This window comes from Hyperolius riggenbachi, chromosome 7 (assembly GCF_040937935.1).
Source record: "Hyperolius riggenbachi isolate aHypRig1 chromosome 7, aHypRig1.pri, whole genome shotgun sequence".
NCBI lineage: Eukaryota > Metazoa > Chordata > Amphibia > Anura > Hyperoliidae > Hyperolius > Hyperolius riggenbachi.
The window spans coordinates 277,082,625-277,098,645 of NC_090652.1; the positions used below are offsets into that span (position 1 = coordinate 277,082,625).

Sequence of the window (16,021 nt, forward strand, 5' to 3'; positions counted from 1 at the left end):
AGGTGTGAGCTCCGTGGTCATCAACACCTTGGAAACTGGTCTAGATAATCACACAGATGATAACAGAATTTCCTAGACTAAGGTGTGAGCTCCGTGGTCATCAACACCTTGGAAACTGGTCTAATATAACACAGATACTGACAGGGTCTGAGTGCTACCACGTAGTGATCGCAACGCCAGACACCAGAGGAATGCCAGCACCCAGTATATATACACCATTGCTCACCAGCGCCTCCCCTAAGTGCTGGACCAATGAAAGCTGCTGAATTTGTCAGCTGACCGGCTTGGTCAGCTGACCCCCTTCTGACTGTCATAAAGGCCCTGTCTCTCTGCGCGCGCGCGTCCTTCTGAACCTGTGTGGACTATCAGTCCCAGCCACACCAGACATGTGTTGTAATGTTTCTGCTGTGTTGGATGCGGAATCCGCCGCAGCGCTGTCTGTGCGTGCGGCGCTTTATCCGCAATCCGCATTGCTGATAGGAGTAGGCCTATGCGTGCAACCTGCCGCGTCGGACGCGGAATCCGCGTCCGACGCGGCAGGTTGCACGCATAGGCCTACTCCTATCAGCAATGCGGATTGCGGATAAAGCGCCGCACGCACAGACAGCGCTGCGGCGGATTTCGCATCCAACACAGCAGAAACATTACAACACATGTCTGGTGTGGCTGGGACTGATAGTCCACACAGGTTCAGAAGGACGCGCGCGCGCGCAGAGAGACAGGGCCTTTATGACAGTCAGAAGGGGGTCAGCTGACCAAGCAACCTGCCGCGTCGGACGCGGAATCCGCCGCCCTGTTGTCTGGGCATGCGGCGGTTTCTCCGCGCTCCGACTGCGCGCCAGCTGCCATGTTGAACGTGGAATCCGCCGCCTTACTCTGAGTACTAGCGGCGGCTTTTCCGCGTTTCCTCACATAAAGTAATGAGAAAAACAATTATATCTATCCTTCTTCTCCTAAAAATGACCTTTTTAGATATCCCACGATTTTATTTTATATTTAAATTCAGTTTTGAAGTTTTTACTGCTTCATTGTCTCTGCTCAATGACACCTTAATTGAAGTATGTCAGAGCTCAAATCGACCCTTATCATCTTGTTCCTGCTCTCAGAAGCCATTTACTGACAGGAAAGTGTTTTATGGCTGTAATTACTTATCAGTGAGGGTTATGCTATAGTCCGACCCGGTCCCGACCCATGCAGAAACTGTCACTTGGATACCTGATGTTTACTCTTTCAGGCAGAGAAAGAAAAAAGGAACACAGCCTATTTATTTGTGTGTTTGGCACTGTACATACACATGTCTATCTTATCATGTCACATGTCACCTCGCTTGTCCTTTAACCAGTACACTGGTTAGTTTACTTGTTCCCCCATCAGGTCTTCTGGCATGATACAAATAGATTGGTGAGTTCGTTTTTGAACTTTCCCTGTGGGCACTCCCTCCTTACCCTGTCTGTGTTTTATGTAGGCATGCACACAGGTTATGCTGGTGTATGTGCATGGTGCGCATGGATACATTACATTAGCTCCCTTGTGCGATTGGTAAGATGCACTATCTGTCCCAGGAAAGGACGTCAGGATGTGTGCTCCTAATCCATTGATAGGTTTGCATGTTTGCACTATGCATGTTACAGGGCTACATTTAGGACACCTATGTTTACCTGGGTACTTCTGCGCAGTGTAGGTGACTAAGCAAAAGAATGCAATCTGTGAACTAAGACCCTGGCTTTTAACTTAGCTGTAGGGATAACAGTTGTGCCTGGATGAGTAAATCTAATTGTTTGAACATTTGCATGCGAGTGTGCGAAGACTTAATTGTTTTTTGCTTTTTTCCCATGGGGTGGTTCTAACGATTGTTCCTCCCTTCAGTTCCCCATCAGGTCCTCTTCTTCCCTGCTGCTTGGTGATTGGACAAAATGGTTTTACAGAGGGTATTTAAACCTGGTTGTTGTGTGTACACTTCAGTTAGAGCCTACACAGCTTGAGAATGAACCGTGAGTCCAAAACAGCGTCTGTCGCTGTATGGCAACCTCTCTGTTTTTATCCCAATAAAAAGCTGTTAAAAACACTGACATGGTGCTGCGGAACTTTGTTCTTGCTACATTAGACCCTGGTGGTGCACGACAGGGTTTCTCTGCTGTAGCACACGTCTCTCCCCATTGGGTGCTAGTCTACCCCACTGCTACTACAATAAGTAGAGTCATGTCTGCCCTATAATAAGTACACAACATTAGGGAGGGAGAAAAAAAAGTATATCCCTACAGTTGTTAACTGCACCTGCGTAAGCATACAGATATACCGTACTTATGGGGATGCATACAACTACAGCAGCAGAAGAACTAATTCAGTAACCTTTCAGAAATCCTTTGTGTTTCGATTTGTACCCAGGTTCGGGTTGCATGCTTTTGCCACCTTGCAGCAGTTTAGTGGACCTTTTATGGTATGTTCTCCCAGCCTTACTAATTCAAAAGATATCCAGTTTACACACATGTAAAGAAGCTTACCATTTTTACCACAATAGGCTCGATTGAAGCCGCCCTGGTTGATGTTGTTGATGGCCTTCAAAGTTGTGCCGTGGTAGAGACATTGTACGTTTCTCTTGCCTGGATTTTTACGTCCTACTGCCTTCTTTTTAATTGTGTAACTCTGGAACAGTTTGAAGTTCTGAATCCTTTGGATCTAGAAGCATACACAACGTAAAATTATAATTCCACTTTCTGCGAATTAGACGTTTATAAAAGTCCTGCTGAAGCACATGTACATGCGCAATAGAACCCTTCAGCCAGGTATAGGTGCCCCCAGTATAGGTAGCCAGGTATATGTGCCCCCTGCAGGGCAGCCATCAGGGGGGGGGGGGGGCAACTGCCACTGCAGTGAGGAGCCCAGGGCTTCTGGGGGCCCCCCCAGAGCGCTAGAAGGTCCGCATGTGCTGGCTGTGGGCCTGTGGCTCACTAACCAGCACACCGCGTTCCAGCACTGAGAGAAGAGTGACATCAGTGCTTGAACGTGGGGAGCAGATGAGTGAGCACGCCCACCACCTATACCTGGCTACCTATACTGGGAGTGGAACCACCTATACCTAGCTACCTATACTGGGGACCACCTATACCTGGCTAACTATACTGGGGCACCACCTATACTTGGCTACCTATACTGGGGCACCACCTATAGCTGGCTACTTATATTGGGGGAACCTATACCTGGCTACCTATACTGGGGACACCTATGCCTGGATACCTATACTGGGGGCACCTATACCTGGCTAGGGCAGGAGGACGAGCTGAGACAGAAGGGACAAAAGGTAACACAGGGGGATAAAAGAGGCACAGGGAGAAAAGAGATGAGACGGGAACATGAGGTCACACAGAGGGACACAAAGAGGCACAAACTGAGGTGAGACAGAGGGGGACACAAGAGGCACAGGAAGAAAAGAGGGGGACAAAAGAGAATGGATAAAGGATAAGAACAGACCTACAAGTCCCTATCTCATTTGTTAACCAGGAACTACCTGTATTTTGCTAGTATTTGGCTCCACCCACAATATGCCATGGTCACACCCACTTTTTGCAACATCACGCTGTGCATGCCGCTTTCTTCAGCGTCGGAGCCATGCACATTTTTTGCCGTAGCGCACTTCACGCACGGACACGGGGGTGGGGTGGCTAGTGGGTGGGCACAGCGACCAGGGACGGGGGGCCCAGGCCTGAAGATGTATGAGGGAGGGGCCCAAAAATTTCTGGTGGCAGCCCTGGCCCCCTGTATAGGTAGCCAAGTATAGGTGCCCCCAGTATAGATAGCCAGGCGGCTCACCCTAGGGGGAGCTGTTACTGTGAGATGAAACGCAAGGGACCAGGAAGTAAGCACATGTGGTGCTTGGATCCTTGCAATATAAGTATCATAACCTGCTCTGCATGTGTCCACTGAGGTGCCCCCCCCTCGTAGCTGCAGGACGCAGCTACGAGGGGGGGGGGGAGGCACAGCAGTGGACACATGCAGCAATGGCCCATCTTGCCACCCCGTAGAAATGACACTGCTTTAAGCACACCTGAACTGTACTAAAAACTATTGCCTTTTGCTTACCTGGTACTTCCTCTAGCCCCCTGTAATCCATTAGCTCCCTCTGCATCCTCTGGACCCCCTCTGTCCTCCCACTTTGAGCTCTCAAATTCCTGTGACTGGAATCGGAAGCGTTCTGTGCATGCAGGTTCATTCTTCTGAGAATATCACCACTGGAGCTATGGTCAGAGGAATTTTGGCACAACGGAAAGAGGGGGGGGGCACTATGGGGGCTAGAAGAAGCCCCAAGTAAGGAAAAAGCAACAGTTTTGAGCACAGTTCAGGAGTGTGATAAGCCAGAAAACCCAAAGGAGGTTCTAACCTTTTGCTATACTATTCAAAACTACTGTATGTTTTACCCTGGAGTATGATGTATGGTAAAACATACAGAGAAATCTGCTTATACTAACTTTAAATAAAACGTTCTAAAGAAAAAAAGAAGGACCATGCTGGCAAAATTTCTTATTTTTGTGTTTTGTTTTTTGCAAAGTGTAAAATATACATTAGAAAAGAGGATGTGTCTGTTGTTGTGTTTTGTGTTTGTTGTTTTTTAGTATATAGGCAAAGACCTGGAGAAGTGCCAGCGAAAAAATCTATTAATAAACACCTATTTATAGATAAAAGTGTCAAATCAGAAGTTATTAATGTTTCAGATTGGTGAAAGCTGCTGGCTAATCAGAGCATGGCCCAGGATCAGTAGTAATTCTGGCCACTCAGAGGATTGGTTTACCTCTTCAATCCAATATACTCTATAAAGAGACAGTGATTAATTAGGCTCAGATTACAGACAGTCCATTGCTGCATCATTTCCCAAAGTGGACCATTGGGCAGGGCCATCAACCAGCCCCCATGGGGGGGGGGCTAGTTTATGGGGCCCCAGTGTGCCTGGGGCCCAGAAAACAGTCCTGCATATACACAACTATTTTTTTTTATTCCCTGGCTCCCCTACTACAACTGGCTAAGTTGGGGAGGGGGGAGGGGGGGCGGGAGGGGTTCTGATAGCGGGGCCCCCATCCAACCTGATATACCAAATACCACCGCTCTGCTCCCCCCCTCCCCCCTCATCGCATGTACTGTAGTCCCATAGAAATTGCTATAGGACTACAAGAAAATGGCTGCCAGAGTGAGTTTGCCCGGTATGCTGGAATATGAGGATGGGGCTGTCACAGCACTACAAACAAAATGCAAACCACCCCTCTCAGTTCATAAGTACTTTACGTTTCTAATAAATGAAAAAGTGAAAAAGTAGATATCAGTCCCACCTTCACCACCATAAACGTCTGGGAACCAGCAGATTTAAGGAAATTTTCTTTGACAACGTTGTATTCTTGAGAATATTCCTTCAGGGTGACAACCTGCAACTCCTCCTTCCCAATATCGGTCCATGTCAGTGGATAGTCAATGACCACTGTTAGGAAAACAATGACTTAAGTGTCTCATGTCCACCATGTAACACAATGGGCTATATTAAAGGGGAACTTCAGCCTAAACAAACATACTGTCATTAAGTTACATTAGTTATGTTAATTAAAATAGATAGGGAATATAATCTCTTACCCACCCTGTTTTAAAAGAACAGGCAAATGTTTGTGATTTCATGGGAGCAGCCATTTTTTTCATGGGGGCGGCCATCCTGTGTCCTGATCACCCCTCCCAGCTGCGCACGCTAGGCTTCAAATCTCAAATTCAAAATTAAAAAAACAAATTTGCGCCAAAACAGCATAAGGAGAACAACAACATCAGAAATCCTATCATGCTTTGCACAGCATCAGGGGAAAAATGCCCGGGCAGTTTTCTTCTGTGCAGCTAAAAATTAAGCTTGGGTAAGAAAAACAAAGTTCTGATGCTGTTAAAGAGGAACTCCAGTGAAAATAATGTAGTAAAAAAAGTGCTTCATTTTTACCATAATTATGTATAAATGATTTAGTCAGTGTTTGCTCATTGTAAAATCTTTCCTCTCCCCGATTTACATTCTGACATTTATTACATGGTGACATTTTTACTGTGGGCAGGTTATGTAGCTGCTCCTAGCTGTTTTGGCTGTTACAGACAGCTGTAAACAGCTATTTCCTGTCTGTGAACATTGTTACATTGTGGCAGTCTGCCCAGAGTACCGCGGTCCCAGAGCTTCTTGTGGGAGGGCTTTCAGCACAAAATCAGTCATACAGCGCCCCCTGATGGTCTGTTTGTGAAAAGTGTTATATTTCTCATGTAAAAGGGGGTATCAGCTACTGATTGGGATACAGTTCAATTCTAGGTTGGAGTTTCTCTTTAAACTGTTAAAGAAACACCAAGCCTTTTCAGTGCTGCTGGGTAGATTTTTAGTCTTGAGGTTTACTTTAAAGGATACCTGAAGTGACATATGACATGATGAGATAGACATGCGTATGTACAGTGCCTAGCACACAAATAACTATGCTGTGTTCCTTTTTTTCTTTTTCTGCCTGAAAGAGGTAATTATCAGGTATGTAAGTGGCTGACTCAGACCTGACTCAGACAGGAAGTGACTACAGTATGACCCTCACTGATAAGAAATTACCCTTTTTATCTATTTCTTGCCATCAGAAGCCATTTTCTGCTAGGAAAGTGTTTTATAGTTGTAATTTCTTATCAGAAAGGGTCACAATGTAGTCACTTCCTGTCAGAGTCAGGACTGAGTCAGCCACTTACATACCTGATATTTAACTCTTTCAGACAGAGAAAGAAAAAAAGGAACACCGCCTAGTTATTTGTGTGTTTGGCACTGTACATACACATGTCTATCTCATCATGTCACATGTCACTTCGGGTATCCTGTAACATATGTAGCATGTGTTTGGGTGTTAGCTGTATCTTCTGATTGGATCCACCTGATATATTTGCTTTTGGACACCTCACATAGTCCTCAATTCAGGGTTGTTGTAATCCACCATTCTCACAGGTTGCTACAGATACAGACTTTTAGGCTGCTTTATTAACCACTTCCCCTCCCCCGGGACCAGTAACTACGTCCCTGCAAAATCCCATATCTCCATGCAGGGACGTAGCTACTACATCCCTTTCCGCTTGCCAACACAGTTCCCATTCATTGATCTAAGTTTGCATGTGTATGACCGCCGCTGTCGTTCAGGAGATGGCACCGCCATTCACAAAAAAAGATACTTACACGTCCACGCATTACTTCTTCTTTGCGTAGTAATACTACGCATAGGGAAGTTATGCGCGAGGACATCTTGTGGCCAAATAATAACATTACATCTACCCACATTTTTTTTCCATTAAAAGACATTTTTTAACATTTAAAATGAATCCCTTACCTTCCACACTCCCCAATAGTTATCCAAAACATTTTTTTGTAAACAAAATACATAAATAGTCACCTTAAGGACTGAACTTTTTTAATATGTATGTCAATAGGGTATATTACTGTTACTTTATAAATTATGGGCTTGTAATTAGGGATGGACGCTAAACTGAAAAAAATGCACTTTTATTTCCAAACAAAATATTGGTGCCATACATTGTACTAAGGAACATTTTTAAATGTTGCAATAACCAGGACAAATGGGCAAATAAAATATATGGGTTTTAATTACGGTAGCATGTATTATTTTAAAACTATAATGGCCGAAAACTGAGAAATGAATTGTTTCCATTTTTTTCTTATTTTTCCTCTCAAAACACATTTAGAATAAAATAATTCTTACCAAAATGTAAACCCCAAAGAAAGCCTAATTGGTGGTGAAAAAAAACAAGATATAGGCCTCGATTCATAAAGCATTCCCACATTCGGAAATGCTGAAAACGGCTCACTTTACCGACCACACAGCAAAATCTGTATTCATAAAGGCTTTTTCCGCATGAAAAGCCGACATTCGCGAGCAGAGTGATAAATCACCGCCTTGCGCGGTGATTATCATAGCAAAAGTTACAAGTAGTCAATTCATAAAGATTAGAGGTAGCGGTATGCGGACGGGTATTACCGCTACCTCTGATGTGGCGAGAAGCGTGCGGAATACAGTGCAGTGAATGGGACAGACCTCCCAAGCAGCTGCAGAGAGAACACCGCACAGAGGGACTCCGCCTGCTTCTCCTGTTTCCGCATGTCTCCCGACAGCCTTACGCCTGCCTACAGCGGAATATCTCCGCAGGCCTGTCACAACTAGCAACATTTTTATGAATTACCACCCTGAAGGCGGAAATACCGACAGCGGTGTTTCCCCGCTCGACTTTACCTTACCGACAGCACTTTTATGAATCTTACAAAATCAGTGAGGGGTCAAATAATTATTTCCTCCACTGTATGCACATATATATATATATATATATATGTACAGTGGAAGAAATAATTATTTGACCCCTCACTGATTTTGTAAGTTTGTCCAATGACAAAGAAATGAAAAGTCTCAGAACAGTATCATTTCAATGGTAGGTTTATTTTAACAGTGGCAGATAGCACATCAAAAGGAAAATCGAAAAAATAACCTTAAATAAAAGATAGCAACTGATTTGCATTTCATTGAGTGAAATAAGTTTTTGAACCCCTACCAACCATTAAGAGTTCTGGCTCCCACAGAGTGGTTAGACACTTCTACTCAATTAGTCACCCTCATTAAGGACACCTGTCTTAAGTAGTCACCTGTATAAAAGACACCTGTCCACAGAATCAATCAATCAAGCAGACTCCAAACTCTCCAACATGGGAAAGACCAAAGAGCTGTCCAAGGATGTCAGAGACAAAATTGTAGACCTGCACAAGGCTGGAATGGGCTACAAAACTATTAGCAAGAAGCTGGGAGAGAAGGTGACAACTGTTGGTGCGATTGTTCGAAAATGGAAGGAGCACAAAATGACCATCAATCGACCTCGCTCTGGGGCTCCAGGCAAGATCTCACCTCGTGGGGTGTCAATGGTTCTGAGAATGGTGAAAAAGCATCCTAGAACTACACAGGAGGAGTTAGTGAATGACCTCAAATTAGCAGGGACCACAGTCACCAAGAAAACCATTGGAAACACATTACACTGCAATGGATTTAAATCCTGCAGGGCTCGCAAGGTCCCCCTGCTCAAGAAGGCACATGTGCAGGCCCGTCTGAAGTTTGCCAATGAACACCTGAATGATTCTGTGAGTGACTGGGAGAAGGTGCTGTGGTCTGATGAGACCAAAATAGAGCTCTTTGGCATTAACTCAACTCGCTGTGTTTGGAGGAAGAAAAATGCTGCCTATGACCCCCAAAACACCGTCCCCACCGTCAAGCATCGGGGTGGAAACATTTTGCTTTGGGGGTGTTTTTCTGCTAAGGGCACAGGACAACTTAATCGCATTAACGGGAAAATGGACAGAGCCATGTATCGTGAAATCCTGAACGACAACCTCCTTCCCTCTGCCTGGAAACTGAAAATAGGTCGTGGATGGGTGTTCCAGCACGACAATGACCCAAAACATACAGCAAAGGCAACAAAGGAGTGGCTCAAGAAGAAGCACATTAAGGTCATGGAGTGGCCTAGTCAGTCTCCGGACCTTAATCCAATAGAAAACCTATGGAGGGAGCTCAAGCTCAGCGTTGCACAGAGACAGCCTCGAAACCTTAGGGATTTAGAGATGATCTGCAAAGAGGAGTGGACCAACATTCCTCCTAAAATGTGTGCAAACTTGGTCATCAATTACAAGAAACGTTTGACCTCTGTGCTTGCAAACAAGGGTTTTTCCACTAAGTATTAAGTCTTTTATTGTTAGAAGGTTCAAAAACTTATTTCACTCAATGAAATGCAAATCAGTTGCTATCTTTTATTTAAGGTTATTTTTTTCGATTTTCCTTTTGATGTGCTATCTGCCACTGTTAAAATAAACCTACCATTGAAATGATACTGTTCTGAGACTTTTCATTTCTTTGTCATTGGACAAACTTACAAAATCAGTGAGGGGTCAAATAATTATTTCCTCCACTGTATATGTATGCAGTGGCTTGCAAAAGTATTTGGCCCCCTTGAAGTTTTCCACATTTTGTCAAATTACTGCCACAAACAGTTATTATTGGAATTCCACATGAAAGACCAATACAAAGTGGTGTACACGTGAGAAGTGGAACGAAAATCATACATGATTCCAAACATTTTTTACAAATAACTGCAAAGTGGGGTGTGCATAATTATTCAGCCCCCTGAGTCAATACTGTAGAACCACGTTTTGCTGCAATTACAGCTGCTAGTCTTTTAGGGTATGTCTCTACCAGCTTTGCACATCTAGAGACTGAAATCCTTGCCCATTCTTCTTTGCAAAACAGCTCCAGCTCAGTCAGATTAGATGGACAGCGTTTGTGAACAGCAGTTTTCAGATCTTGCCACAGATTCTCGATTGGATTTAGATCTGGACTTTGGCCGGGCCATTCTAACACATGGATATGTTTTGTTTTAAACCATTCCATTGTTGCCCTGGCTTTATGTTTAGGGTCGTTGTCCTGCTGGAAGGTGAACCTCCGTCCCAGTCTCATGTCTTTTGCAGACTCCAAGAGGTGCCCTGTATTTGGCTCTATCCATCTTCCCATCAACTCTGACCAGCTTCCCTGTCCCTCCTGAAGAGAAGCACCCCCAGAGCATGAAGCTGCCACCACCATATTTGACAGTGGGGATGGTGTGTTCAGAGTGATGTGCAGTGTTAGTTTTCCGCCACACATAGCGTTTTGCATTTTGGCTAAAAAGTTCCACCAGGGCCGGGGCGAGGCATAGGCTGGAGAGGCTCCAGCCTCAGGGCGCAGTGTAGGAGGGGGCGCAGAATTCATTGAGCTGTCATTCCTAATTGTGTTTGAAGCAGAAACAAATAAGAAAAGGGGATACATGGCAGTGACTGCAAGCCAGATAACTAGATATTAAGATGTTGGGGAGGTTGTGGGCCCTGTGGCGCCTCTTAGTCTAACAGCAATCAGTGTGAGACCGCTGGGGTGGCAGGGATGGAGGGGCGCACTGTGGTGTTTCAGCCTTGGGTGCTGGAGGACCTGGTCCCGGCTCTGAGTTCCACATGTTTGCTGTGTCCCCCACATGGCTTGTGGCAAACTGTAAACGAAACTTCTTATGCTTTTCTGTTAACAATGGCTTTCTTCTTGCCACTCTTCCATAAAGGCCAACTTTGTGCAGTGCATGACTAATAGTTGTCCTATGGGCAGATTCCCCCACCTGAGCTGTAGATCTCTGCAGCTCGTCCAGAGTCACCATGGGTCTCTTGATTGCATTTCTGATCAACGCTCTCCTTGTTTGGCCTGTGAGTTTAGGTGGACGGCCTTGTCTTGGTAGGTTTACAGTTGTGCCATACTCCTTCCATTTCTGAATGATCGCTTGAACAGTGCCCCATGGGATGTTCAAGGCTTTAGAAATCTTTTTGTAGCCTAAGGCTGCTTTACATTTCTCAATAATCTTATCCCTGACCTGTTTTGTGTGTTCTTTGGACTTCATGGTGTTGTTGCTCCCAATATTCTCTTAGACAACCTCTGAGGCCGTCACAGAGCAGCTGTATTTGTACTGACATTAGATTACACACAGGTGCACTCTATTTAGTCATTAGCACTCATCAGGCAATGTCTATGGGCAACTGACTGCACTCAGACCAAAAGGGGCTGAATAATTACGCACACCCCACTTTGCAGTTATTTATTTGTAAAAAATGTTTGGAATCATATATGATTTTCATTCCACTTCTCACGTGTACAGCACATTGTGTTGGTCTTTCACATGGAATTCCAATAAAATTAATTCATGTTTGTGGCAGTAATATGACAAAATGTGGGAAACTTCAAGGGGGCCGAATACTTTTGCAACCCACTGTATGTACACATGCTAGATTTTCATTACCTGAAATGGGATTATTTTAGGGTGGTGGGGAAGGGGTGGGGAGAGGGGGGGGGGGGGGTAATGATTGGTTTACATTTCCCAGGTTTGCTTCATAGGCATGAAATTAATTGGATCAGTAAGTGAACAACAATTTCCTACCTTATCCACCCAAATGCACAAGAAGGGTTAGTTATTTTTTTAATCTTGTATTATCACCCTTTAAGATAAGTTACCTTGTCTTCGTGTAGCTGACATCATGGCTTTGCCTTGCTTCGTTTGCTGAAAAATGCATAGGTAGAGCATGAATACATACATAAATGAACTGTAAACCTAAAAATGTCCACGAACTGCTAACCCACTGTACCCCTACCCCACCTGCTCCATGCCCCCCATTCCCCCCTGCTTTGGCAATGCCTCTATGAATCTTGGTTGTGCCAATAAAGTTATCTTTGATTTGATTTGACATGCTCAGGGCTGGATTTACCATAAGGCACAGTAGACCCGTGCCTACAGGCGCCTGATGATAGAAAGGCGTCTCACTCCCCTTCCCAAGTGCCTTCAGTCCTGCGTGGAGTGTAAATGAGAGATACCTCACCTGGGTCTCGATATTCCGCTGGCGAGATCTCCCTTCAGACGGGGGCACCTCTAGCTACTTAATGCTGAGGGTACCTCTGGCTACATAATGCTAAGGGACACCTGTAGCTATGACAGGCAAAGACAGTAAAGAATAAGTGACAGCTGGAACAGCCGGCACACTTGCGGTGTGGTTCGGCAAGGGTTTATAGGTTCATGGAGGGCGAGGTCTAAGGTGCCAGGAATTTTGTGCCTATAGGCTCCTGTGATGTAAATCCGGCCCTGGACATGCTTATAACTTTTGCCACGTAGAGCTAGTCTAGATGAGGGGCCCCTGCGGTCCACAATAAATCTCAGCAAACTCACTAATTTGGTCCCGACCAATAATTTGTTAGAAATAAACTCTAAAACTGCACACCAAGACCCTTGCCCATGGTGTTTGACCACCGAGTTTTGGGCATGGCTCTCACTTTGGCTACTACCTCTATTTGCGTCGCGCAATGTGTTCCGTTGGTGGCGTGGATAGTGTTTCCCGCTAAGCCCCTACAATTAAAGAAGCTACAACCGAGTTGTTTGATGCTGGGTACACACGATGCAATTTTCTGACAGATTTACTGTCGGATGGATTATTTTCAACATGTCCAATGATTTTCCATTTACTTCACTATGGAAAACCGATCGTAAAATCGGTTGGAAATCATATCGAACATGTTGGGCATGATCGGTCTGACAGAAAATCTGTCAAAAAATTGCATTGTGTGTACCTAGCATTAGGGTCGCTTCATCCTACACCGGATGGGGACTGTGTTTAATTATAATTGAAATAATCTCAAATTAAATAATCCCAAAAACATACTGATAAATAAATGGGCTTCCCCCTAAATTGGCCCTAGACTACAATACATACACCACACAATATCAGAGGCAACCTTTGGGGGGGGGGGGGGGGGGGGCAATCGCCCCAGGCCCCGCACCTGAAGGGGCCCCACACCCTCTGCAGGGGCCTCGAATTTCTCTGTGACAGTACCTTGTCATGAAGCAGCTTCCCATTAGCCAATACTGAAGCTGCTGTGGCCATCCAATCATAGAGGAGGGAGGGACAATATTTCAAAGAAGTGCCACTCAGCTGATATGCAGCAGCCTGCAAGTATTGCTACATCAGAATAGCATCCTCCCATGCTGCCCAGCCGACCCCTGAGCTACCAGAAGGAGACCCCCGCCATGCTGCGTATGAGTAGGAGATCCAGGAGGAGAAAAGTTCTGCAGATGTGTTCTTCCCAGACAGTGTTTACATTGCCGGGCAATGCGTCTGCAGGGCTGCTATGGCTGACAGAGTGCCTGGCCCTCAGGGAGGATGGTAGGAGCAGAGAGGGGAATTCAGGGTGGAGGGAGTCTGTATGTGGAGGGAGCGCCTGTGAGAAAGGCAGAGGGATTGGCCTCTCCCCCATCCCCATCTCCTTTAAGGTAAAAGACAGGCATAGGGAAAAAGAAAGGTGAAGTGCTGATTGGACCCTTGCAGAAGAAAAATGACCTCATTCTGACAGACCCAGGTGTGTGTGTGTGTGTGTGTGTGTGTGCGCATGTATAGTGTGTTTGTGTCTGGTGTGTGTCCACAGCATACCTACCTGTGTCTGGTGTGCGTGTCCACAGCATACCTACCTGTGTCTGGTGTGCGTGTCCACAGCATACCTACCTGTGTCTGGTGTGTGTGTCCACAGCATACCTACCTGTGTCTGGTGTGCGTGTCCACAGTGTGTCTGGTGTGTGACTGTGTAGTGTGTGTGCCTGGTGTGTGTAGTGTGAGTGTAGTGTGTGTGTGTGTGTGTGTGTGTGTGTGTGTGTGTGTGTGTGTGTGTGTGTGTGTGTGTGTGTGTGTGTGTGTGTGTGTGTGTGTGTGTGTGTGTGTGTGTGTGTGTGTGTGTGTGTGTGTGTGTGTGTGTGTGTGTGTGTGTGTGTGTGTGTGTGTGTGTGTGTGTGTGTGTGTGTGTGTGTGTGTGTGTGTGTGTGTGTGTGTGTGTGTGTGTGTGTGTGTGTGTGTGTGTGTGTGTGTGTGTGTGTAGGGCCGGATTAACCCACTAAGCACCTCAAGCAGCTACTTGGGGCCTCAGTCAGAGTTTAATGGGCAGTAATGGGCAGTATGTAATCAGGCTCTTCACTGTTTCTCTTTCTTCCTCCCAGCAGGAGGGTAATCACACTCACACTTAGCAGTAGGCAAATGACAATGATAACAGCTGAAAGCAGAGCTGCTGTTTAAATTATCCCCTCCAGCAGCACAGGCTGTATTGTAGTGTGTCTGTCTGTGCTGTTTTCCAGTTACAGGCATCTTCTCCCTGCCCCCGCCTCTCAGTCACTGAGGGGATGAACTGTGACACCATGTGGAGAGAGCATGGACAGGCAAACACAGAATACAGCCTTTGCTGCCTGAGAGGATAACCTACAGACAGCTATAGGTAAGGTGAAGGGGCCAACTTGTAGAAAAAGTGCAGCTACAAGGAGCATATTAAGCAAAGTAAATTGGGCTTGTCAAACCTTATCAGCCCCCCACCCCCCAATTAGTTGTATCAATTGCTGTCTGTATCCCCACCCCCCAAACCAATGGAACAAGGGGCCACACACATGCCAGCATATGACACTCGCCCCAGGCTCCGCATACTGTAAGGCCACCTCTTGCACAATACACACAAAAACATAGGACTATATGGTAGGGATTAGATTGTGAGCCCCTCTGAGACACAGTTAAGTGACAAGACAATATAGTCTGTACAGCGCTGCAGAAGATGTCGGAACTGTATAAATAATAATAATAATAATAATAATGGATCTGTTTTCCATTTTGGATAAATCTGGTATACCCAATGTCCATTTGTACCCGATTTTTCTGTCTGCTTGTATCCGTTGTTGCATGCGCTCATGTCAGTTGAAGATGGTCTGCATCACCCAGCGATGACATATTTCAGTTTTTTTTCTGCTGTGTTGGGAGGAGTCTTTGTGTTTTTTTCTCCTCCTCCTTTTGTATAGTACCAAGAGAATAGACATGAGCTCGTTTAGTGCAGATATTTGTTTGCCATTGAGGTGACCATTAAAGTCTAAGTTCTAGCGAAAAATCGTTTCTGATCGGATTGGTTGTAAATAATCTTTAAATAATCTCTGTTGATGGCACAATCGATTACAAACGATTAAAAAAACAGTTGTCAGGTTCAATTTTTTTCAAACCAAAATTTGGATTTTCTTGTTGGTTGTGATGGATATGAAGCAAAGATTGGTTCGTTGATGGTGTAGTGAACGACGTATTACGATATTTCACTTCCAATCAGAATTATTTGATTGCTCAAATGATTTTCCGCTAGAGATCGGATCGTTAGTGGCCACCTAGTGTTTTTTTCACAAATAGCAATGCATTGATGTCTATGCATGCATCAATGTCTATGCATGCAATGTCTATGCATGCATCAATGTCACATGAGTATATGCACTAAAATGTATGGGCACACATGCAGAAACAAGATGCATTGAAGACAATGGGCAATAGAAAACACGTTTTGAAGAAAGTTCTAACTTTCATGAAAAAGTACATCTTGTGAATGTCCATTATAGT

General features: G+C 45.1%; 1 protein-coding gene across 3 annotated transcripts in view; it reads right to left on the minus strand.

Annotated features, from left to right (window-relative positions):
* LOC137525060 (probable poly [ADP-ribose] polymerase DDB_G0278045) overlaps positions 1-15,375 on the minus strand; it is a 49,036-nt gene extending 33,661 nt beyond the window's left edge. The window contains exons 1-4 of one of the 3 annotated variants that reach the window (XM_068245817.1): positions 15,279-15,375; positions 12,087-12,132; positions 5,316-5,461; positions 2,502-2,676 (exon numbers count right to left, since the gene is read on the minus strand). In XM_068245817.1, coding sequence (XP_068101918.1) covers positions 2,502-2,676; positions 5,316-5,461; positions 12,087-12,132; positions 15,279-15,338 — 427 coding nt within the window. In that variant the 5' untranslated portion in view covers positions 15,339-15,375. The remainder of the gene's footprint in view (positions 1-2,501; positions 2,677-5,315; positions 5,462-12,086; positions 12,133-15,278) is intronic. The other 2 variants (XM_068245818.1, XM_068245819.1) reach the window with 2 other exon arrangements.
* Between the last annotated feature and the right edge of the window lie 646 nt (positions 15,376-16,021).